This window comes from Myxine glutinosa, chromosome 10 (assembly GCF_964187855.1).
Source record: "Myxine glutinosa chromosome 10, kmMyxGlut1.1, whole genome shotgun sequence".
Classification (NCBI taxonomy): Eukaryota; Metazoa; Chordata; class Myxini; order Myxiniformes; family Myxinidae; genus Myxine; species Myxine glutinosa.
The window spans coordinates 64088037-64114670 of NC_136270.1; the positions used below are offsets into that span (position 1 = coordinate 64088037).

Below are 26634 nucleotides of genomic sequence, written 5' to 3' on the forward strand. Positions count from 1 at the left end.
CAATGGCGCGTCCTCCGTCCATCAGTCCGCCCGTAAACACTTGAAACTTCTTCTCCGAAACCGCTGATGGGATTGCGATCAAATTTGGCACAAATTATATTTGTTGTGTTGTGACTAAAGTTTGTTCACGGCATTTTAAAAATCGGGCTCTAAGGGGGTTTACCGGGGTCAGAGTGGATCCAGGTTTGACCCCCCCAAAATAGGTATTTACTTTCTTCTCTGAAACTACACACACAATTTCGATGAAACTTCACCACAACCTTCATAACCCATGCTGTACCAAAGTTTGTTCATGGCATTAAAAAATATGCCCCTTTGGGGTTCTACAGGTGTGTTGCCCTCCAAAATAAGTAAAAAAAATTGTTTCTTTAAAGTCTTATGATTATGTTTGCATGATTCTGCATGCTGCTCTGTCTTCTATCAACCATTGAAATTGGTTTAAAATACCTTTAGTCAGTGCAGTATACTGTTTATTCTACCAGGTGAGCGTCAGGGGTATTGCCTCTATGTTTTATTTTATAATCTGTTATGTACACTTGAAGGGATCACAGCCTTACAACACCCTGCTACGCAATTCCGGCAAACCGAGAACATTCTGGCTGTGTCAAGAGGCACAGGGTGGGGTCAATGCCACCGCCACCAATCTGGCAGAACCTGGTCGAGGCATCGGCCGAGTTCATGAAAAGGCCAACCCGAGTTCTGTTCAGAGGCCAGTACCTCACCGTCATTTATGAGGGAACTGCTGGCTTCAACTGGCCTTCAACTGGAGAGGTGCTCCTTGAGAAGTGGATCGCATCTTCTGCTGTGGCATCACCTTCATCTCAAGCAGCATGGCCTGTTTGGTGGAATCAAGGCCAGTAAGATGAGCGCCAAAACTTTGTAAAAAAATTCATTTATTACCTCCGCCTACAGGTCTGTTGGTCTAATCAACCTGGCAGAGGTATGTGCTCTACCAAGTGTCCTTACCCCATATTTCCCTGCCCCCAAAATACGACGGAAAATATTTGACCCTCTTACATTCAGGGGAAGGATCTTACATCTGGAAGTGCATCGTGGTAGATATTGTAGAGCATACATTGGCACGCTCGATTCTAGTGATTTCATCTTCAACTATAGAAAGAAATGAAATGCCGAATTTGTTAAATGAATGATATACTTTTAAACATCAAATATTTGCCAATGCTATATTCACATTTCAAGACAGTTGATAGCTCTGGTAAGTGCCCCGACCCACCCCACCACACCACAGCAGTTACCATCTTGCATCACACTCTCATTGCCTTCCTTCCTTGCATCCATCCTCCGTCATTCCCTCCCATGCGATGGAAGTTGACAGCAGTGTTAGCATTTCACACCCATTCTACTCTTTTGTTTTACATGACCAGCAGTTACAGACTCTGTCTACAGAGGCATTCATACATCAGTGTCGGAAACATGTTTTTATTATAACCTTTTGACTTATCTAATTAATGGTTGCATCTAATTAGTGTTTACTTTATAAAATATAGAATTAAGCTTCCTATGTTCCTCTTGGCTTCAAATGTGCTTTACAGCCAAGCTCACTTGCTTCATGTTTGAAAAAATGCTGCGGATAACACTTTCCAAACTGCTCGCTGTGAAAGCCTTCCCAAAAGGATATATCTTTTGCAACTCTTACCCTTGTCCAAACTCAAGGTCTGGTTAACATCTATGCTCTTCTCCCACACTTTCCCTTGGCTCATGCCAAATAAGATAGGACAAGGGTGGGGGCTGTTAGTACACTTTCTCACTCTTTGTGTGGTGTGAAAATCGCTGAGAAATGCAGAATTAGCGGAAATGTCTATCTCACTTAGAAGTGTATATAAGAAACGCCTTGCCGAGTGACTTTCAGAGAGTGTCTTGCACCTTCTTTGCTTGGTTGAGCTTGATGTGCTTGATCTCTCTCCACAGCTGTGATTGGTCTTTTAATAAACCGCTTGTTACTCTTTGATTGTTGTGGAACCTGGTTCGATTCCCAACATCAGCACGGCCAGCAGTGTTATCGACGGCATTCATTCATCATTTTTTAATCAAAGTTGAGAATTTGTTACCTTTTTTTACATTCACACTCAACGCACTCCTCCATTTCCCTCACTCCTGCTTGTTTACCTCCCGTTCCTCCCCATTCTCATCAATGCATTCAAGTGGTGCTTATTTACCTTCACAAAAAGAGTAAACGTTTTTCAAAACGACCTCTCACTGCTCAGTTCAACCCTCAGCACACCAGCGTCATGTAAATATACTCCCTTGAGCATCTTTCTCTCCTCGCTCTGCCAGGCACTTGGGCAGCTCGATGCAGCAGTGATGTCAACCACTTATTTGCCCAACCAACTCATGTATGATATATACAACGCACCAAAAAACGTACGCGACAGAGCCCACGATGGTGCTGCCAATTTTCATTGCAATGAAAGAGCATTTCTTGGAGGCAGTTCCTCACCATGGAATAGGATTCCTTCTTTCTTCATGGCCACAATTATACCCACCTTATCATGGGGTCAGTGAAGGGGAAGGTTTAAGAAGAAGAAGGAAGGGAACACATGGGGAAGGTTTTGGCACAAGTCTTTCACAAACCGGCTGGCCAGTCATCACACGTGGAAGGGCCAGTGCCATGAGTTTTGTGCATATTTACTATACATCCTATACATTTAATATACATCATACAATTACAAAATATTTCTCCCTTTAACAAAGGCAAACACACTATTCACCAGCTTCCTTTATTGTCTAGAGGACAACGCAAAAAAGATTGCATGTTATTGTGAAGATGGATAAGGTTGCAAAATAATACAATAAAAAGCATGGTGCAGCAATTCATAACATTACTATTTTTCATGAAATAAGTTCATTCATCCACCAGTTGTTGTTTGTCCATGGTGCAGCAAATGTACACCAACCTAGAACAAATGCTTCTTATACTGCAATGGTTAGATCATAGTACATTATTTTGTTTGGTTTTTGTATCCATTGAACCGGTCAGAGAAAGGCTCCCAGGAGAAGTCACAAAACTTGCCACCTGGGTGAATGGTGCCAATGGAAGTAAACATATAATTAGTGGTGATGCATCATTGTGGCTAGTGTCCCGACAGGATGGCAACTTGCCTTGAAAGTCGTCTAGCCTGGGTTGATTTCCCGACCAGACAACAAACAGATTGGTGTTTTCCAGGTACAAAATGGAGGAGTTACATCACAAAATGTGGTCCTTCGAATGGGCATCAAGCTGGGTGTCCCCTCTAACTAGTATTAGCTGGTGGACATTTAAGATCCCACATTGTGTTTCGACATAGTAGTTGAGGTATGGCTGGACCACAACCAAATTCCAAAATCCTCCCCGAACCCACATACAAGGGGCACCGCATTAATAAAACTCCCACAACCACCTCACCACCCCACCCCAGAAACAATGGATGCTACCTATGGTCCAAACTAGTGATTGCTCTCCGGCCCAATATATATACAATATGACACTATTATGGTTAGTCATATTAATGACAGTTTAAAATGAAATTAAAAGTTTATTAGAGACAACTAACCATGCTGTCAGGAATTTTGTCTGCTACCTGTAGATCTTGGCCATTTTAATGTGCCAGTGTCTACCTCCTGGCAATAAACCTATAACATGCAAGCCATAATATTAAATAATCAAAAGGAAAATATAATTTGTCTTAAAACATGGATATTATTACCCATTGTTCGAATTAAACAAATGCTCCCAATTGGGATGAGAATAAATATATCTCTATCAAGATGAAGTGAGTGCACACAATCAAAATTTCACCCAATTTGTTGTTTTCAATGTTTGTCTGTCAAGTTGGACAAAGATGGCCTGTATAGGTGGTCTCACGCACCATCTACCATGGTAAACTAAAATTAACCATGTGTTAATTCACCACGTGTCTGACTTTGGCCAACCATAAATGCCATTGGTCCATGGGTATAGGAACAGCGGGCGGAATTCCCCTGCAAGGGCATTCAGGTGGCATCATAAAGTTATTTGTATAGACCGCTGTCTTGTAACAAACAGAAGTTGTATCGAACAATATAAACAGACATTCTCTACAAAACAACATATTGGTCAATGTCTGCTCACCTTAACTAAAGAATATTTGGTTTGGGGTGGGGAAGACAAATGGCTGTGCATAAGCTTCGGTTAGCAGATAAAGAAAAGTTCAATTCTAAAATTTACAGGGTCACATGAGGTCCAACGTAGGCCTGCCCACCACACCAAAAGGTTGATGGCTGTGGTATTTCCATCAACCACCAATCTGGCGATTCTGACCTCTCATCCCTGTCCCAAGAGACACCGTCGGGCGAGGTGCAGGCACGGTAGTAATGGCAGGGACGCCCCGCCTCATCATCATAAGGAGGTGCGAGGATGTCCAGAAAGGCAGCAGGGCCAAATGCCGCAGATACCTGCCAATACCAGCAAAATTAACTTTGGAGTCGGTGTCAAGCATGTAACCTTGTAACTTACAGATTACATTTTTAAAAGCTCGTAATCTCAGTCAATGACTGCTGACAAAGGCACGGACGAGTACAGCAAAAGGGTTTGGATTAATTTTCAAAATATACACAAAGAATTAAGTTAAGCACCCCCCCCCCCCCCCCCCCCGTTTTTTTACAACCTCGCACATTACAAGGTTGTTGTCGTCAAAACAGTGTAATATACCCATGATATTGCTATATTTTCTGGAGAAGTGATATTATGGTCACATAAAAACATAACAATCATGCCGTTTTCAATATTTTATTCTGAATAATTTAAGGTGAAATTTATTGGGAATTTTAGGCATATTTTTACCTCAATTTAAGTATGGAGCTATATATAGGTCCATCACGGACAGTGTGGATGACGTTTATGTTTTCTAACGTACAGTCATTGTTCTGAGAAGACCTCTAGCGATCTTTGCGTCAATAACGTGTGTAGGACCCACGTGATCGGATCACTGACTCAACCCTACGTCTCATAGACCCTGTAAGCCGTCGTATGCGTTGCTGTGGCAGGTTGTTCCATTCCCGATGTAATGCACGTTCCAATGATCTCACAAGGTATGATCTCACATACCTTAGAATATATGCCAATGTATACATATACACAAAGAATATATATTAGGGGGTGCTTAACTTAATTCTTTGTGTAGGGGTGCTTAACTTAATTCTTTGTGTATAGTTAGCAAATTTCCTCAATAAACCACTTAAGTTTAGTAGTTGGACAGTAATGCAGTGAAGTTTGGGCTGAACCTCATGAATGTTGCCTTTTTCTGGGGTGAGAACACAAGGTTGATGGAAGCTCTCCAGCTCTACTCTTCCTGCCAAGGTAGCTCTCTGCGATGTACCGCACTACGGGAGTGAAATGAGACACAACAAATTAACACCACCGCAGAAAAAAAAAGGTCAAACAACATGTTCACACAAAGAACAACAAATTTTCACCTCATTAGATACATGTTTAACACAATAATACAATGCATGCCAGTTGGTTATGCATTAAATTCACACAAAAATATTCAAGAAATCGATTGCAATTTTGGATTTAATTCTTTGAAAACATTTAAACATTTAGGAAATGGCCGTTTGGCAAACATTTTTTCATAAACTACAACAACTACTACAAACTTGCTAAACTTGATTTTAACATGATTAGTTTAAACCAGATGTCAACAAGTCACGTAAGCCAAGTCTCAAGTAAGGCTCACGTGTTTGAGGGCAAGTCTCAAGTCACCATTGTATTACTTCAACGTGTGTCAAGTCCAATATTTACTTATAAACCTAGTTGGAGTACAAGACATTAAGAAATTAAGACACGGGGCTTCATTTATTGCCATGTACAGGTAGTGGCCAAAACATTGGCAACACCTGGGTAAATGAGGAATACCAAGCAACGGATTCCACACAAGTGTGGCATCCCATGAATTAAGCACATAGCATTCCAAAATGCTTAGGGTAATGTATAAAATTGCTGCACAGGCCTGGTTGCCTACAATTATGGCATGCATAGCTGCAAGAGGAGACCCCACCATTGCCCCCAACAGAGCACATGCGGTCGGTCGCCCAATGGTTTGATGAGCATGACACTGATCTTATCCATATGTCATGGTCTTCTCAGTCATCAGATCTAAACCCAATCGAGCGTTTATAGGATATTCCGGAAAGATGCCCGAGACAACATTTTCCACCTCCATCAAACAGGTGTGAGTTGATTGACTTTCTTGTGGAAGAATGGTGCCGCATTCCTCCTGCAGAATTCCAGATGCTGGTGGGCTCTATGCCACGGCACATACAGGCCGTAATGACCACACGTGGTGGCTTAATGCCCTATTACGTGACTGTACATTGGTGTTTGCATTTGTGTTTGCATTAGCCACTACCTGCATGTTCTGAAAATATGTTTCACTAAAGTTTTTATTTGTCAATTTCTTGCTGTGGACATTTTTACTTTGTTCCCAACAACAATAAATTTATGTTAAATTTACTCCTCCAATCCAGTGTACCTACTTGAACATGTGCACATGAGACGAGTGAGTAACCTCAGCTTGTGTTTAAATGGTTTACACATGTAACATTTCAATTTCAATTTCAATGGCATTCAATTTCAATGTGGAACAGGAAAGGAGATTTTAATAATTTATTTGTACTGTACAAAGATACCGTACTTTTTTACGTTTTCCTTTTAAAAAGACAGGTCGTGAAATAATTTACAATTATTGACGAAGATGAAATAATCCAAGTCAACCGACATATTGCAAGCATGACAAAATCACTATCAGGTCGGACCATGCGTGGAGTAATACCGAGCAGTGGCCAAGTTTCCCCTGGCACAAATGTTCATGGTTTCAATAAAGTTGTTTCTAACGTAGCCACGTTGGTAAGACTGGTGCTTGCCCCTTGGATGTGGTGTGCTGTCTGAAAAGTGAACACTACCTCTAACCTTGGTGGCAAACAGTATGTGACCTGGCGGCCATAAGCACTAGCGCATTGCACATGTACACTGTACATGTCGTGATTGGCCGAACCACGCACACCCACGACTGAAAATAATTTACCATTTATTTCAAACGCCGTTATAATTTGACGTTTATTCAACAATATATTTCTGCACATGGTCAACAAGTCATTATAAACTCAAGTCACAAATAAGTCACAGTTAGTGTTTAAAAACCTCAATAGCTGGATGTACACTAGTCTTCTGACTTGTTTTCACAAGCAAATTCCAAACTATTTCAGGTCAGAACTAGTTTGACCAAGAACCAAACTACGTGTTTCCCATTAAAATAAACCCAGATCTGAGGCATGACAGTTGAACCCTACCCTCACCCTATACCCACATTAGTTTGACAGCAGCCAGTCTCTGGTATCATGCCACTAAGCATCCTGGTGTGAACTTAAGAACTTCGATGCAAGACTTGTAACCCAAAATGTTAGATCTGTGAAAGTGAATGAAACATTTTGTCAAGTTCTGTTCATTCCTGATATTATTGCATTGAGTCTGTAAATTGTCAATAACATTTGAAATTTAGAAACAGGTTTGGTGTCTTAGAGAGTGAGGATATCAAATTTGTTTTGGTAATTTTCTCGGGGATTCACCCTCTAGTCAGGTTCACCATGTTTTTTTGTTCAAAATCATGGTAGATTAGCAAACCTATACATTTTTGGAAACGTTATTACATGGAAATCTGAAAATCAATGTTTACATTTGCCAATTCCGACCAATTCGATTCGACCAATTCGACCAATCGACCAATTCCATTCGACCAATTCGACCATTCGACCAATCGTTTCAATCGACCATTCGACCAATTCGATTCGATTCATCGAATTCGATTCGATCGACCATTCGACCAATTCGATTTGCCAATCAATTTGACCGACCTTTGCTTGTGTGGAACGGACTGTGAAAACGATGCGGACTATATTGTCGGATACGACACACAGGACAGTGATGACGAACTCTAAATGGCATATTCTGTAATCGTGTATGTTTGATGCCAATGACTGCCTGTGTATATTTTGTCATTGACTGCCTGTGTAGATGTGAAGTTATACTGACTGCATGTGTATATATGATTTTGCTGACTGCCTGTGTATGTTTGGTGATATGAATTATTGTGACACATTTTGATGTTATTAACTGCCTGTACAAAATGATAACATGTATTTGATTATGCAACTTATCGCGAATATAAAGACAGTATTTTGCAATTCAAAACCTTTGATTCGTGTCTTACCATTCCCCATAGCACTAATTTGATACTTTCATTGGATTCCTTGTCCCTGAAAATATAGGTTTAGTATATTTTTTAAAGTTTTTAGGGTAATTAGAGGCAGAAATAGAACAAAATATGTATTTTACAGTGGCCATTTTGAAAATCCAAAATGGCCGCCATACAGGTATCTCTCCAAATGTAAACATTGATTTTTAGTTTCCTTATGCTATAACCTTTCCAAAAATGTATAGGTTTGCTAATCTACCATGATTTTGAACGAAATATAATTTATTGACATAGTGAACCTGACTACTCATACAAGTATTTTTCTCCGAGTACACAAAATACTCGTCCGCTAGCTTTCACAACTTCAGGTCATGCACATGCATACACTGATCTGAGTTTAGAAAGAGGATATAATAAAAGTGAACAAAATCTGGTGAACAATGTCTAATGTAGGAAGTAATACTGGAAGGTTTATGTGCAAACCATTGCACAAACTACTGCAATTACTTATGCATATTAATTTGCGCATTCATCATTATAGTCTCAAATCGTAGCTCTCTTCAATGTGACTGGATCTTTGCAAATAAAATGAAAAAGGCAAACATTTTCATACCTTTTCTTTTGGATCGTAGGACGTGACACAAAGCCGGCCATACAACACCTTCATAAAGCCGTACATACCAGGGTGATCATGCAGTGGGATTGTGGAATTTGGCTGCAATGGAACAAAGGAGAACAGAAAAATGTCTCATTGACAAAAGTAAACAAGAAAGAGCAATCAAATTGCAGACCCTCACCAGGACTTAAAGTTTTGTGTGGGGCATTTTGTGTGGCAAATGAAAGCTCATTGATTGCAAATGAAAGGTATAACTGGTGTAGTTGTAAATGTGTAAAGGTCAAATGGTATAAAGGTTGAAAGACTGAAAAGGTCCAAGTGTCAAAATGGTCTTAAGGGTCAAAATGATTCAAAGTGTCTAAAGGGTCTTAAAGGGTTTAAGGGGTCTAAGTGTGGAGTAATGGCAGACAGAAAGATATCTAGGAGATTGAAAGGAAAGCTTTTGATGTTTTCTGTAACACCGGCCGACCTTGACTGACTGTAAATTGTGGCACTGACAAATACAACAACAAAGACTGCAGGTTTGCGGAACAACTGAGTCAGGAGGATTGCAGTAGTGAAGAGAGTGAATCGGACAATGGATGAACTGAGGGAGGAGATTGGAGTGCAGATGAGTTTGATGGGGAGATTGGTGAAATGCCGGCTGAGACGGGCTGGACAGTTGGTGCAGATGGGGGAAGAGAGAATGGCAAAGAGAGCAGATAGGTTGAGGGAACAAGGTAGGAAGAAAATAGGTAGACCACGGTTGAGATGGGAGGATTGTGTGAAGAGGGATTTCAATAAGGTGGGGTGGTTGGAGATAGAGTTGGCTGAGGACAGAGGGAAGTGGAGGAGTATCGTGGTCAAGGCAGGGCAGGAGCTTAGTGCCACCAGACCTCACCCCTTATACAAAGGGAAGAGGAGAACATCAACAACTTGATATATATCGTTTTTGGCCCTATCACTCAAAGATTAAGAATCACTCAAGAATTATTATTTTTCTCTCAAATGGAGATCTTCACCAAATTCGAAGCAATTTGTCTTTGTCACACACTCGATCTCTCCACCAAATTTCATCCACATCCATACACAACTCTTTTCACAGACAGTGGAACAAACAGACAAAAGACAGGGTTGAAAACATAACCTCTGCCGAACTACAGTTCATGGAACACAATACTCCATGCAGTGTTCAAGTATATATTACTTCAATTTAAATAAGTGATTTCAAAGATCATTAAAACAAATCTGGAGGTTTATTGCAATTGAAGCACTCATATGCTGTACATCACCCTTATACACTCAACTTATTTTACATGTCCAAGTACTGCTAAATGGAAGGGTTTTGAAAGTGCAAAAAAGGTGATTTGTGTTATACGGTGTTCAAGTATACAATTCAATTTAAATAAAACTAGGGCATGCCCGTACTATATATATATCTAAAAGTATATCCCCCCCCCCCCCCCCCCCTCTATTTACATGCAATGGTTTGGTCCAAAGCTAACGGCTTGCGAGTACGGTGACAATCCCCCCCCTCTATTTACATGAAATGGTTTGGTCCAAAGCTAACGGCTAGCGGAGTTTGGTAAAGAAATCGCCATAGCGTGCACAAATGCGCAGGAAAGCGAAAGAATCGCAAATTAGTTTTAATTAGTTTTAAAACATAGTTTAACGCCAACATAGCGGCAACATAGTTTGCCAACGTGAAATAAATGAATACGCTCTCAAATGTGCCAAAAAAAAAAAAAAACGCTACCCGTACGCTCTACCCCGCCCATAAACAAAAAAAACAACGCTCTTCGCTTCCGCCCTTCGCTCTGACTGAATTGGGAGAAATAATGCGCATAAGAAATCGAGAAATTATTATTTTCTCCGGAAGAAATCGAATTACGTACCGTAATGGCGCACGCGCTGGGCTCAGCATCAGCTCGCTCTCACATCGGCCACGCCTACGCAATAACGCGTTCTGTGATTGGATGCCGGAAGTGCAGTCCTCACTGTCCGGAAGGTCGTATATCGCAGTTACGATGAATCGCAAATTAGTTTTTATTAGTTTTAAAACATAGTTTAACGGCAACATAGTTTGCAAACGTGAAATAAATGAATACGCTCTCAAATGTGCCATCCGAGGCAGAGTGTGTCCGCCACGTTCGGCACACGCGATAGCTCGCTGCTCTCTGATTGGTTGAATCGTTTTTTGGACATAGCTCGGTAAGTAATTGTCCGATTAATATTAAACCTTGAAAAGGCACATCCTCGGGTCCCCAGCAATATACCTGGCAAGTTTCAAGTATATCGGACCGGTAGTTGTCGAGAAACAGCGGTCACAGACATACAAACAAACAAACAAACGTACAAACAAACATACACACAGAGATTACTGGAATTATAGATAGATAAAGATTGAAAAAGTCGTATAAATAAAACAAATTCTGGAATTTACCACCGTTTTATGCAGTGTCTATTACATCGCCCAATCTTTAAAATGTCACATCAGTTATTTGTGCATGTGTGTCCTTTATGAAGTCCTTAAAAACATGTTTGGAATCAGGTAGACAATAAAAATTGTCTCACTCCTCTCTGCACATGAACAAACGGGTCAAATTCAGACCCAAAGTACGGTAAAACGACAGGTTTGTCTTCTGATCCATGGTCACAATGTAACATTCAATTTAAATAAGTTATTCCTCAATCATAAATTGACGTTTGTAGACTGATTGACTGACTGACGGAGGGATGGACATGACCCAATTGCTGAACTACATTTTGCATTTTGCATGTGTGGAGCACAGGCTATGACCCAGGAGGGGTGGTTGGTCGCATCCAGGGCGAGTGCTTTTTTGACAAGGTATATGTCATGTCCCTAGCTATTGAAAATAAATGATAGCATTCTATAACTCTCGGCATTCTCTATTTTAGCAACCTTTTCCAACCCTGCCCTAACATGTGGAAAACCGCAGTATTGGGACCTAAAATCACATTGGTCATTTTCAAATCGGCTTCAGTTGCCCACAAGCACCTTAAAATATAAACTTTTTTATGTCCTTCATTACTTGAAATAAATCTGCTGTCTTATGCATATTAATAATGGGTATTATTTCCACATCAACAGCCAAAATCAACTGTTTGTTACAGAACAACACAACGAAGATGCAACTTCAAAAATGCATACGTACATGTATGGGGTACTCCATACACCTGTTTCTATCCATTTTCAATACAATTGATAATAAATTGCTGTCTTCATCAGCTGGGGTAGGAATCATTGCTGGTGGTGAAAATGAAATAATCGACCTATCCATAGGATAATGATAGGTAGTTACTGTAACTATGTCCGGCAAGCAAATCACAGTAGTTTTACATTGTTGATGTCGGAGCAAATTCAAAAAAATTAGACAGATTTTAATTGTGCAGTTACACCCACGGATTAGTCAATTGTTGTTAGTGGTAATGTTGTGTCTTTCACAACCATGGTAACTGCATGTAATTTCATCGTTTTCATTTCAGTTGGTGCTGATAGACAAACTGAGCAAAGAAATGGCCGAGAGACTATCATTATCTATAAGGAATCGCTTCACCAGGATGACAGTTTAAGTCCACAAAATGTTGACTCTTGGAAGACCTTGTTGTAAGCTGCCAAAATCAGAAATAATGCTCCTAATTTGGGCAGTGCTAAGGCTGTCACACACAAAGAAATACCGAGTATTGTCTATCACAGAAAATGCAGAAGCATATTCACCATGAAAAGAGATCTGGAAGCCTTGAAACGCAAAGCCCACCTAATTTCTGGTGATGAATTTCAATCCGAATGTTCCACATCCAAGCGGCCTAGCAGGAGGACATCATCCGAATCACGAATTTACAAACAAGAATGCATATTCTGTAGAAAGGTGAAGCGACAACAAAAGAACAAGTACACAAGAGACATTAGTCAAAGCAGTGGAGCTGAGGGTTGAGAAAAAGCTTCAAGAATCTGCAATTCAAAAATATGACTCAAAAATCTTAGCCGTCACCTGCAAGGACAAAATAGCTGAAGAAACACACTATCATTTTTCTTGCCATAGAAATTACACAAGATCCACAAAAGACGGGGAGTGATCAAGAGCTTGAGGCCTACAACATCTTGAAGGAAGAATTGTACGAAGAACAGCTCCAGAACATACATGATGACAATAATTATTTTGTTCACAATGATGAAACTAACAGAAATGTTGGAAAGACTTGTGAAATCCGAAGGAGCACATGGCTTAACAGAAGGAACAAAGAAACATCTTCATCGGAAGCTGGAATTAGATTTGAGGGAGAGTATTCATATTTTTCTGACAAACCAAAGATTGATGTTGATATCCTGTACTTGACAAAACAATGTTCTTGGTGTATGCAAGGTGGATGACAAGTATATCGGGACCTTTATACCATTCTAATCGTTAAAGTGTGGTTTGACGCAGTCTCCTTCGAAAGCAAGCTGCACCAAATCGGTGCAATGCAATAGTCGGTGTTTCAGAGACTCAACGTATCAAAGAAGGCGCAAAGCACCCCTCCCTTTATATGGGAATAGTTTCTCTGTATGCAACTTTAACATAGGGACTGAAAATGTGTTTCTCCGCATCTACTGGATGAAATCGGCAGAAGCAGAAGTAAATGCTTTGTACAAAGAGGTAATATGTTACTAATTTCAGCAACATCCATTTAAACAGCAATGCCTGGTGTTGGCTTAGCGGTTAGGGTGCCGGCTTGGGATCCTAGGATCCTGAGTTCGAATCCCGGTCGATCGCTGAATTAACATCAGGGGGGTTGACACAGCCTGTCATCCTTCCGAGGTCGGCAAATTGAGTACCAGCTTGCTGGGATGAATGATCCCGGTGTGTACCCCAATTTAGAATAGGTACACCGTATCCCTGCGCATCGTAAGAGGTGAATAAGGGTTGGCGTCAGAAAGGGCATCCAGCCATAAAAACATTGCCTCAAAAAGGGAACCATGAGGTCATGGGGCCGGCAAGGAAACCCCCACTCTAGCGGGGAAAAACTAGAGGTTCCAGGGAACCTGAACTCAACTGGTCTATATCAATATGGTTAGAATATGCATATATGATTATAGAACCACAAACTATATAGTTTATATGTGCTAAAAATATATGACAAAAATTGATTTTTCAATATGGCCGCCCTGCCTTGCCCATTTTTGGGCGTGCAACGCCCAAATGCAATCCCAAACTCGTTTATGTCTTAAAGATGCTGCATAACAAGTTTCATCAAATTTAATCAATATTTGTGACTTTTAGAGCGTAGACGTCGAATTGTTTAGACGACAGACAAACAGACCGACAGGCGGGCACTGGGTGTCGACAAAAACTCAGCTGGACATAGTCCAGTTGAGTTAAAAATGGCATTAAAACGATCATTCATTCATCCATTTACGCATTCTTGAGTTTTATTTAAAAACCCTCAAATTCACGTTGGTGTCCGTCAGTCCGCCCGTTCACCCAAAATGTGTTGGCGCTCATGTCTCAAAGGCTATACATTGAAACTAGCTGAAACTTGGAATATACATCGGCCAATAGGTCTAGTTAATGGCTTTCAAAACAAATTCCACCTAAGTGCCATAGTTTCGTTTTTGCTATAAAATTAATCATATATATTGTTGTGGATATGAGAATGGTTTTTTTGTTGTTGTTGTTGTTGTAGTGTAAATTGTTGTAAAATATCACCCTCCTTACTCCAGTGTTGTATAAAGGTCAAAGGGCATTCCCGTAGTTAGTTCCATAAAGCATGCATGAAGGACACCATAATATCCCTGTTCAGTAGTTTATTTCCTTATTATGTGTATTAGGGTAAGGCCTTGTCTTCCATTAAGATGACACTCCATTGCACCAAGTGAAATAAGATAGATTCCCTTTCATTCCCCATTCCCACTCCCAAAACTTCTACTGCCAACTACAATTGCCACCATTAAGCATGTGCTCAGCTCGGGGAAGAAGGGCGTGCCCGCCCATCGTCATCAAGGGTGGAGTCAGAGGGCCTGTGCCCACCAATCAGGGCCGAAGCGAGCTCACCGAGGGGCGTGTCCTGAAGGCCGGCGGCTTGATCGCCTGAGGCGCTATAAAAGCGCGCGCGCAAGAGCCGAGTGCGTGGTTGGACCAAGCGAGAGACGTGCAAAGAGAGGTGCGTCAGAGAGTTGGCAGTACACAAGCAGCGCAAAGCAGAGAGGAGGGAGAAGGAGTTCTGAGAGCAAGCATTGAGAGAGAGTCCTGAGAGCAAGCAAGAGGAGTACTACGAGCAGTACCAGCAGCTTTAAACTCCACCAAGCAGCGTCGGCTCCACCAGGCAGCTTTAACTCGACCGGCGGAGCTCGTCCCGCGGCAGCTCGCACGACCGCAGCTTGGGCGTTGACGGCGGTGCCGACCGTGGCCGCGGAGGAACGGCGCTGCCGCTCCCGGCCCGACCGTGACCCAGTTCCAGTGGACCTTCCTCTCCCTCCAGCCATCCACCTCCTGCCATTCCTATCATCATTCCCCGTGTGAGTCTGTCTTTGTTTGTTCTGTCCCTGGGTAATAATTAAGCCTGTATAGTTAAGCTAAGTTTCGCTGTGTCGCCTTGCCTCTTCTGTAAATTATTTTATTATCCTTCCTTCTCCTTGGTTACTTTGAGCGTGTAAATAGTAGGAATAAATTTAGTAGCATTTCAAACCTTTTTGTCTTCTTCTTCTTCTTCACATCCATGTCGCCTTTGTCTTTTCCCTATTGAATATCTGTGGTGCGATTCACCCAACGTTCAGGAATCGGGTTAGTCGGGGTAACTGTTAGGGCCGCGGTGCCATCCGCTCGGCAAACCAACATCTTCTCCGCGGTCCGTAACAATATATATATATATATATATATATATATATATATATATATATATATATATATATATATATATATATATATATATATACACACACACACATATACACACAACACACACACATACACACAACACACACACAACACACACACACACGTTACTATGCTATTTCATACCATCAGTGGTGAACCGCCATTAAGGTATCCCATCCAGCTTTGCTGTACCTTAATGGGAGCGATAAGTACCATCTGCCACATGGCACATTATCTCTGGTATCCACTCATTATATGGAATTGTCTGGATTTATATATTATATATATATATTTATATATTATATATATATTCTTGGGGGGGGGGGGGATGACAGGGCATAGAAAAGGCCCCTTTATAAGGTATGTGCCATGTGGCAAACTATAGAAAACAAGGGACATTCAAAAAATCTCGTGTACATGCCGGACTACCCTTGTGTTCCTAGGAGGAACCAAGTAATGCTCTAGAAATGTTCAAATAAAGGGGCAGCAACTTGATTTATACAGCTGCATTAAGTAATAAATGTATTTTAACCTATATATGTAGGATGTCCCTATATATGTTTTTTGAATAACCTATATATTTTAACCTATGTATGTTTTTTGAATTTCCCTTTTGAATGTCCCCTTTCTATTGTTTGGCATGTTCTACAAGCTATGGAATGTCCATTCTTTTATATAGTTTGCCACATGGCACATACCCTTATATAAAGGGGCCTTTTCTCTGCCCCTGGCATTTTTTCCAAGAATATTTGTATCCTTTGGTAACCTGCACCTGCACCTTCAGTCATGAGTTTCAGTGAAATTGTATTCAAAGTTTTGTACAAGCCGTCGACAAACCGATACCATTGTTAGACAGCATGTATGAATGAATGAATGAATGATCGTTTTAAGGCCATTTTCCCCACTTGAGTGGGGGTTAGCCTTGCGGGCCCCATGACAATCATGGTTCCCTGTTTGAGGCAATGTTTTTATGGCCGGATGCCCTTCCTGACGCCTGTTAGACAGCATGTGGGACTTCATAAAAAACACCGATCTAAGAATTGTAGTCTTTTGGACAACAGTCATGTCATCATCTGCATTGAGGTTGTTGAACACAAGAAGCCATGGCATTTTTCAACAAGAGTAAGCCAATGTGTGCTAGAGCGCTGACGAACTTTCCTGCATTGGATCAATCGTACAATTTGTATTACCAGCAGAACATTGGAGAACAGTGAGTGACATTAATATAACTTGGGGATTATGGGAATGAAATACAAGAAAAAGCAGATCTGTCAGAATGAAATACAAGAAAAGGCAGATCTGTCAGAATGAAATACAAGAAAAGGCAGATCTGTCAGGCAATTCCACCTACCAGAATGAGCTTTAACATTGTGTTTATGGTGCTTGTTGTATATACACACACACAAGGTGGTTCAAGGTTGATGTGATTTTTTAAATTGTGGAGCATGCGTATAAAAACAATAGTTAAATGCTGAAATTTCATGTAATATCATCCATTTTGTGTAAGCAAATCAGAAAGTGACATCAACACTGTTCAAATGTAAGAGGTAACCCTAAGATGGTAGACAACATAGTGTGATATAGAACAAATGTTTATCATAGTTACCTTTGAAGGACATCAAATCAGTTGTAACTCTTAAGACACTGCCTGCAGAATTTAATGAATCATGTCCTTCACGTCGGTATGTTTCATTAGTGCAGCAAGTTAATGGCTGTGAATTGGTGAGCGATCTTGAGCATGCTCACAACCATCGACTATCACTCAAGTTAACGTGAATGATGTTCAAACACAAATTTTGGACAATTGCCACACTATCATTTGCAAAATACTGAAGACTTGGTCTTCAGTTTTGGACATGTGGAACAAATCATTCATTCTCACTCGATTCAAAAGGGTGAGGTGAGGGTAAGGTGAGCAGAAAGGACCTCCCATTTGATCAATTCCAGACAACTCAGTGGTGAAAGAAAAAGGACCTCACATTTAACAGAATTGGTTAGAGCATTCACTCCGTGTCTGGGAAGTCAGCGGTTTCAACCCCAGCCGAGTCACACCAGACTTTATGAATGGCAAGAGCTGCTTTCTTGCTCAACGTTCAGCATTTAAAATTATAGAGCACGGACAATACCCATAGGATGGCATCCATGGGGAGGAGGAAATGCCCCGCCGAGTGCAGTGAGAAAAGCGGTGCCATTGTTATGGCGTCGCTGGTACCCAGAGTACCGTGGGAAGTAACGGCACTTCCCTCAAGCTCAGTGGCTGTGTTTATCTCAAATAATCTTGTGTTATGTCTTGCATATTCATCTGTATGTCCATTGTGAGACGTGTATGTTTGTGTGCATGTACGGCAACTCCCCTACGAGTCTTAGATCCTGTAAATTAAGAAAAACTCATGTGGCCATTGCAACAGAGCTCATGGATTTCCTACTAGAGGGAGAAATGAGACTGATAGTGGGGCAACGTAGCATAACAATTGTGCATTTTGTGAGGAAAGCACCAAATTTGGCACACTAGTAGACTATCATATTATGAAAAGATCTGGATATTGGGCCATCTCAGATTCAGAGATTTGATTTTTGCAAGATTTCGATTCGATTGGGATCGAAGAGAACACCTTCTTCGTCTTCTGTACAGTGAAGTTGCCAGCCCTGAATTCTCTGGCTACATCTGGGTGCTTCATTGGGAGTGAAACCATGTCCCTCAGGGGAACAGGGACCCACCTGGCATAGTGTGTGTGGTCCAAGGCATGGAACCATGGGACCAGTTCCGTCAGGGCATCAAGGTACATCGTGAATGAAGCCTGCCGCAGAGAACGCACGTAGACCAGTACCAACATCTCTAGTTCCAGCACAGTTGCCCAGTACTGAAAGTTGGGAATGTCTTCTCCTCTCTGGTGACACCCGTCTTCGAACTCGGGCAGGTCTTCTGCATCATCAGCATATGTCATACAGTGGCGTTCATACGCACGGTGTTGCAGGATGTGCAGTGCCGCTGCAGTGATTTGATGAGCTCTTCTTGTGCGGGTGACGTGGGCAGCTCGCAGGAAGGAGTCGGCCATCCCTGGCGTTGCAATCTCAGCTTGCAAATCTACAAAATCTGCAAATCTTGCAAAAATCAAATCTCTGAATCTGAGATGGCCCAATATCCAGATCTTTTCATAATATGATAGTCTACTAGTGTGCCAAATTTGGTGTTCCTCACAAAATGCACAATTGTTATGCTATATTTAGCTTAGCTGCCGGACTATGAGAACATTGTGATGTGCGATGAAGCCTGGATCCAATAAAGCAGACAATATATGGAGTGGAGACTTTCAGCCATCAGCTGAAGGTTTTTGGTAATCGTGTTTTGGTACCTCGATATCATTAATGTGGAGAAAAAATAATAACCAATGCACAATATAACAGTAAATTGTTAAGCAATTGAGGGGAAAACTATTATGCAGAAAATGGTTATGTATGCTGTATCAAGGTGCGACCGCAAGATAATTCTTGCCTTTTGTCCTCATATGGAGAATGTAACGCCCACTACCCCAGTGGATATAGGCTGGTAAGTTCCAAACCATCCTCCATGCAGTCAAGACTCATCACCTTGTGATTTACCATCTCATTGAACCATTCTATGAACATCTGGTTGGCATCAAGTTTGTCAATAAATAGGCTTCATAGCACGGGTCCTGTAATACAAGTGTACCCCGTTGAAAGATTTATACATCTAGACAGCATCAAGGAAGTACTTCAATGGGATGATTGCGTATGTGTAGCTTAGGAATACTTTGAGTTCATAGAACACCTTAACCTGCGCAGTCTTGAGAAAAAGGACACGGGAATGGTCTGTTAAACTCTTGCTTTGCATTTCCGAGCACAATCTATAATTCCTACGAGCTGCGACTTTGTCTGAATCTCGATATTCCCCAACACTGAGAGTGCGAGTGGCATATTTGATTGGTCGAGATGGAGTAAATGGCGTAATATTTTGTCCAAGCCCTGCTAAACTGGAGGATTTGTAACAGCTGGGGTGAGGGAAGGGTGGTAACGAGTGGAGAAAAGATAATGTTTTGGATTGGGGATGATCTGAGATGGTGGTGAACAGCTGTCTTGAAGACCTGGAGGGAAGAATGAGATTGAAGAGGATATGGAAGTTGGTCCCATAGGTGGGGAAAAAAGCAGTACTATATCAAGTTGCGAATCAAAGCTCGTCAGTGGATAGGAGTTCAGGTGTGCCAAGGAAGACTTTGTACAATGGAGGATGCCCATTGCCCAGTCGGCTGGCTTTGCGTTAGCAATTGTGCATATGTGTATTCCAGTTACCACTCACTTTGGGCATTCATGATTCGTATCATTTTAAAACTTTATACGACGGTAGATTCAGTGAGGTCACAGCCGACATTTTTCCAGGGCTCTGGCAACTCAAAATTTGACACCACACCACTACCTATAAATGCACCCAAAACTACGACCTCCCTCCATTGGGGGACAAATGCCAGTCCCACTTGGGAGTATTCATTTTTTATCATAATGGGTAAAGATTTAAAATGAGGGAGGACACAGACGCCAGGATCCATGTTGTAAACACCATCCAAGCAATCATTCCAATTACTTTAATGGTGTTCAGCATGCAATGCCAACACGCCCTGTGGATATGATGACTGTATTTCTCAGACAGTTACTACAGGGCCAAAGCAATTTCACAACATTTCATTAATGTGTTCAAAACAATATGAAAAAAATATATCGCACCGGTGTCTGAAGGAGGTGCGGTTCAGATTGGCAATTTTTAATATGAAATAGGCAAAGCCTAGAAACAAAAGAAACCAATTCGAATTATCCTTTACAACCCATGATAATTTCCCTTTAGAATTAACCATTAGAATTAAACTCTTTAAAACCCATTGTAATTAACCCTTTATAACCCACTATAATTACCGTTTAGAATTATCCATTAGAAGAAAACCATTTAAAACCCATTAGAATTAACCCTTTAGAATTTATTTTTTTTTAAATTAACTCTTTAGCATCATCCTTTAGAAACACTTAAAGGTGGGCGCGATTCGGAAAATTTTAAGTCCGCTTACCGCTTATCCGCTCCGCCAGCCCGTGTAGTCCGATTCGCTTATCCGCTTCAGCGGCCGAAAATCTTAGTCCGCTTACCGCTTATCCGCTTCGATTCGATTTTTTTAAAGCGCTTCGACGTTTTTAAAGCGATTTTTGACGTTTCTAAAGGGAATTTAATGCTTTTTAAGCCTAAATCGCCATTTCTAACTACTACAAAGACAAACAAAGCTTTTAAGATCAAAAATATACATTTTTATTTAAATAAAATTTATTCAAAATTTATTGAAATAAAGTTTTCCACTCGACTCTACTCTACTCTACAGTTAATTTAAATATAATTTTAATATATGCAAGTTACATTAAAGAAAAATCAATTTGCCCGTCCTTTCTTTCTTTGACAAGAGAGTCTACTAGTCAACAGACTAGCAGTCTGTTGACTAGTCCTCGTCTTCCTCCTCCACCTCGTGGGCCTTCTTGAGGATTTGGAGGTTGCCCTTCATGAAGACGAGGGCCTCGAAGTTCGGTGCAGCCAGGGCCGACCTCTTAGGCCTGAGGATGTCCGACCCGTAGCTGAACACGCGCTCGACCGAGGCAGAGCTCGGGAGCGGCGTGTTATGCCTGAGAAATAGAGTTACCCAAGCATCACGGAACTCGAGCGGGAAGAGATTGGGCGAGAGCCGAGTTGTTAGGGTTTCACTTATTATTCACTTAAATAAATATTCACAATTCTAGAGTAACGGCTCAGGCTAACAGCTGATTTGGCGAATCGCGATGCGCTTTAATTTTTCGGTAGTCCGCGTACGCTTATCCGCTTCGGTTTCCGGGGGTTGTTCCGATTCGCTTATCCGCTTCGAAAACGTTAGTCCGCTGCAGCGGATAAGCGGATAAGCGGACTTTCGAAGCGGACCGCCCACCTTTGGAAACACTCTTTAGAATTAAGCACAGTGGGTTAGAGGTTCTTCTTCATTTTTGATGGACAGACATACATACATACATACATACATACATACGGAGTCGGCTTGTGAGAAACCGATCCAGTAAACTGTTTCGATCGCCGGGGATAGACTTGTAATGTTGCCGACGCCGCATTATTAGTTCGGTTAAGATATTAATTTTTTTACTTTGTCAGGTAAAACATCTCGCCATACGAGATCGGTGCTGTTGATAGCATCTCACTATCTCACTATCTCACTATCAACGATAGCATCTCACATCATATACGCATCTCACTATACCGTACACGAGATCGGTGCCGGTGTGTGTGTTAGTGTGGGTGTGTTACTGTGTGTGCAATTGCGTGGGTGTGTGTGTGTGTGTGTTACTGTGTGTGTGTGTGTGTGTGTGTGTGTTATTGTGTGTGTGTTATTGTGTGTGTGTGTGTGTGTGTGTGTGTTATTGTATGTGTGTTATTGTGTGAGTGATTGTGTGTGTGATATTGTGTGTGTTATTGTGTGTGTGTGTGTGTGTGTGTGTGTGTGTGTGTGTGTGTGTGTGTGTGTGTGTGTGTGTGTGTGTGTGTGTGTGTGTGTGTGTGATTGCGTGTGTGTGTGTGTGTGTGTGTGTGTGTTACTGTACTTTAAGGCAAAATGCCATCGTGTGCTGCCGAAGGGTGCACTAATCGTGACAAATGAGGATGAACAAAGGTAGGAGTGACTTTCCATCGGTAAGGCTTCAAACACTGTTCGTGTTACTATGTGTATGTGTGCGTGTGTTTCTGTGTGTTACTGAAACTGAACTAAACTGAACAAAACTGAACGAAACTGAACGAAACTGTCAGCTGAAGGAGCAAAATAATGTCATTGTCTTACACGAATGGTTTATTAAATTGCAGAAGCATGGCTTGGTACTTGGTATGCCGTTTGTGAGTGTAACTTCCATGGGATCGGGTGTCTGTCACTCCACTGCATCAGAGTCCACTGTACCTGAGATCCATTTTTTAAATTCCCTCCAAGTCTAAATGATGGACACAGAGTGCGTATATCATATCCATTTTCATATCCATATCATATCCGTATCATACCCGTCAGGAAGCAATTCATTGTTACCCAGCAACGCCGGTTGGTTACTTTTGCTAGTATAAAATATACCTTGAAGTTCAACACCTGTCAAGAGTTTGCTTCATCACAAAATAAATGACTCACTCGAGGGAAGCAACAAGTCATCTCATCACTGGGGATTCGAACTTGGGATCCGCATTCAGCACCAACTCACTTTCAACAAAAAGACTCCCAGGGAGAAGTCCTCGTCGTCGTATATGTTCATGTAGGTGACCGGAGGTGCCGACCTCTTCGTCGATCGTGTCGCGGGTTCGGAGATTCGCAGGTCGGCCGCGCACACGCTCCCAAGGAGCTCCCGCAGCGTGGAGAGTGACGTGGACGATGGGGATAGCCGACGAGCTGAGCCTCGGAAGGTCGAGCTTGCCTGCCTGGCCACTGCCTGCAGACGACGAACCGCCATGACATCCTGCATCGATGGACCGAGCTCGATTGTGGTTCCTATTAGTATTAATTGCCCGTTATTCTTCTTCTTTACCGATACTATTTTAATGTACGTTTCATTCAGGTTTATAAATTAATCACAAGACTAATAAACACAATGAAGGTATAGAAGTGTCATATTCACCTCTGAAGGGCGTACGATACCAAAATAGTAGTAAATAAGGGGTGGACCAACTGAACAGTATTCAAGATATACACCGCCCTGAATTTGTATTGTGCTCATGTCAATTCACTTGGATTAATTTCTTTTTTTAACTGCATACATTTTGATAAGAAAATGATTAATTGTTGTGATTTTTACAAAATATTTCGTCGAGTGAAGTGGAAGACCTTCGAAACGTTTATGCCTTTATAAATCTTTATGGAGAAAAGAGAGGAGCTCGTCGTTGACAAAAATACTGAAGAGATTCAGGGAACAAACCTATTTGTATTCATTGTTACCAGGTTTTTCTTCTTCTTTTTTATAATTTAACTTGTTAATAATTTGGCAAAATCATTAATATTTCTTTAATTTCTTTATTGAAAAATCACCTCAGATATACAGACAGATGCGACGTGTTGTATGAAGAGATCATCGAGACTGATTATATTTTACACATTTGTTTGTTTTGATTAATCCACCTGAAAATACTGAACATTAATTAGTTTCGAGAAATCTGGCTGATCTTCCCATTAGGCTTTTCAGTACTGGTGACATGGCGCAGCTATATATATATATACTAGCAGAAGTACCCGGCATTGCCGGGCGGGGGAAGGGGAGGGGAGGGAAACGGGGGGAGAGCGAGGCCCTTGGGAAAGCGAGCGATTTTTTTTTTCATAGCGTTCATAGCGTCGTAGCGTCATAGCGATTTTTTTTTTCATAGCGTCATATCGTTTTATAGCGTCATAGCGATTTTTTTTTCCATAGCGTCATAGCGTCATCACGTGATCGCTCTGAGCGAATCAGCGCCCACCTGCTCTGATTCCGTTGATTCCGTGCGCTGAAATGCGCTGAGGTAAATATGAATAAAAAATATGGATTGTCAAATATTTTGAGTTCGGCCATGTTCGTCCCAGGCGCAATGGCCATGTCTATGCCAAATATCAAGCACGTAAGCCTCTCCGTTTAGGAGTCTATCGGTAACATTACACACACACAAACTGTGTTTTATATATATACTGTATATATATATAGATGTGTGTGTGTGTGTGTGTGTGTGTGTGTGTGTGTGTGTGTGTGTGATGCATGAAATATAAATAATTTTGCTCATTTAGAAAGAAAATCATTTAGAAAGCTTGCTTATAATTGGTGGAGAAAAGCCGATGTCAAAAAAGCATTTCTGGCCTATTAACCTGTAAAAAAAACGTTCAGAGTAAAAGCCTGGCAAACGTTTGATCTCGCTGCTCCGTGACGTCTCACGCGCCTTTAATAGCTCCGCCCCCAAAGGTGGACGGAGGCCACGATGTTTTCACCCCCTGTTTTTTTTTTTTTGGTTTTTTTTTGGATACTGAATCGAGGCTCGTGAAAGAGCTAACATTTATTTCACAAACAAATTAACCAGACAAACAAAATATATAAAAAGAGGGAACGGAAGACAAGATGAGGAGAGAAGGGGAAACACACAAACACAACATTTGAGAGCAGGGAGAAGTGTGGGAGGGAGAGGGCTTGGGGGGGGGGAGAGGTATAAAACACAAGGGGACCAAAGACTTCCAGGACAGAAGTTGGTATTTCAAAAAAAAAAGTGTAGGATTTGGGGTGAAATTAGCAGGGGTAGAAAACATCAAGGTTTTGGATGGGGGAAGATAAGAGATGGTGGTGAACAGCTGATTTAAAGACCTGGAGGGAGGAGTTTTTATTGAAGAGAGTGAGGGAGTTTGTTCCAGAGGTGGGACAAAAGAGGAATGAAGGAGTGAAGGTGAGCAAAAAGTCTTAGTTTTGGCAGTTTAACCATAAGAGGGTTGCAGGCAGATCTTGTGCGACCTGCAGGAATATTTGGGGGACAGAGCCCAGAGAGAACTGGGGGGGCAAGGCCAGAGAACAGTCGGTAGAAGACGGAAAGACCACCAACCTGCCTGCGGTGAGTGAGTGAAAGGCCCTTGGAGTTAGCTTCATCGCGGGAGATTCCAATGATTCTGAACGCTTTGGTTTCAACAGCGTGAAGACGAGCTAGGTGTGAGGCAGGAGTACCCGACCAGAGGGGAGAGCAGTAGTCCATAGAGCTGCGGATGAAAGCCTTGTAAGTGGTGAGGAGCTCAGGTGTACCAAGGAAGGACTTCGCACGACGGAGGATGCCCAGTCGGCGACTGCCTTTGGAGGCCAGATTTGAAATGTGGTTTTCCCAGGAAAGATCATAGCAGATAGTGAGACCCAAAAGCTTGAGTGACAGAACTTCTTGGAGAGGATTATTCAGAAAGTGGATGGGAGGGTTGTCCAGTCGGTCTTTTCGGAGAGACATCGTAAGAGTGTGAGATTTGTCAGGATTGAAAGACATGTTCCACTTGTTTGCCCAGTCTGTGATTTTGTCCAGGTCTGCAGAGAGTGAGGAGGCTGCAGACTGCCGATCTGAGGGATGAGGAATGGAGCGACAGAGAGTAGAGTCGTCAGCAAAGATATAGAGAGGATTTTCAAGAGAGTCAGAGAGATCATTGATGAAGACCAGAAAAAGCACAGGGCCCAGAACACTGCCTTGGGGAACTCCAGCCTGAACAGGAAGAGGAGATGAGAGAAACCCATTCAGGGCCACGCGTTGACTACGACTAGAGAGGAAGTCCGCCAGCCATGCGTGGAGATTTCCATGGATACCAAAGGAGGAGAGTTTGGTGAGCAGAGCGGGGTGCCAGACCGTATCGAAGGCATGTGAAAGGTCAAGGTAGACAGCTCTAATTTCTTTTTTGGTGTTGAGGACCTCCATCCATTGTTGAGAAAGCAGAAGCAGCATGTCCAGAGTAGAGTGACCAGGTCTGAAACCAAATTGATGATCAGAGATCAAGCCATTGGAGAAGAGGAAAGATTTCATATCTGAAGCAATGATGGATTCCATGACTTTGCTGATAATTGGGAGAAGGCTGATTGGTCTGTAGTTGCTAGGATCTGTTTTTGCACCTTTTTGTGCAAAGCGGTGATGTTGGCTGATTTCCAAGGAGATGGCAGATGACCTTGAGCAAAAGAGAGGGTGAAGAGAACAGAGAGAGGGAGTGAAAGAGCGGAAGAACATGATTTTAGGATCTGTGGGCTGATGCCGTCAGGACCAGTTGCAGAATCAGAGTCGAGGGTTGACAGAAACTTTTCCACCTTGTCAGGAAGAAAGGACACAGAGTCCAGGAGCAGCTGGGTACGACTGGGTACGGTGGGTACAGAGAGGGATGGGTTTGGGACACAGGATATAGAGGCAAACACAGAGTTG

General features: G+C 41.9%; 1 protein-coding gene across 2 annotated transcripts; it reads right to left on the bottom strand.

Moving 5' to 3' along the window:
- Positions 1-2719: 2719 nt before the first annotated feature.
- ADO (2-aminoethanethiol dioxygenase) lies at positions 2720-23283 on the bottom strand. 2 transcript variants are annotated; one of them, XM_068126836.2, is made up of 4 exons: positions 22962-23283; positions 8842-8943; positions 5260-5358; positions 2720-4431 (listed from the first exon to the last, which is right to left on the bottom strand). In XM_068126836.2, exons 1-4 carry the CDS (start codon positions 23217-23219, stop codon positions 4201-4203), a joined length of 690 nt encoding a protein of 229 aa, XP_067982937.1. In that variant the 5' UTR covers positions 23220-23283; the 3' UTR covers positions 2720-4200. The 2 variants fall into 2 exon arrangements, with proteins under 2 accessions (XP_067982937.1, XP_067982938.1); XM_068126837.2 differs by lacking the exon at positions 8842-8943 and having other exon boundaries at positions 22962-23265.
- Positions 23284-26634: the final 3351 nt, after the last annotated feature.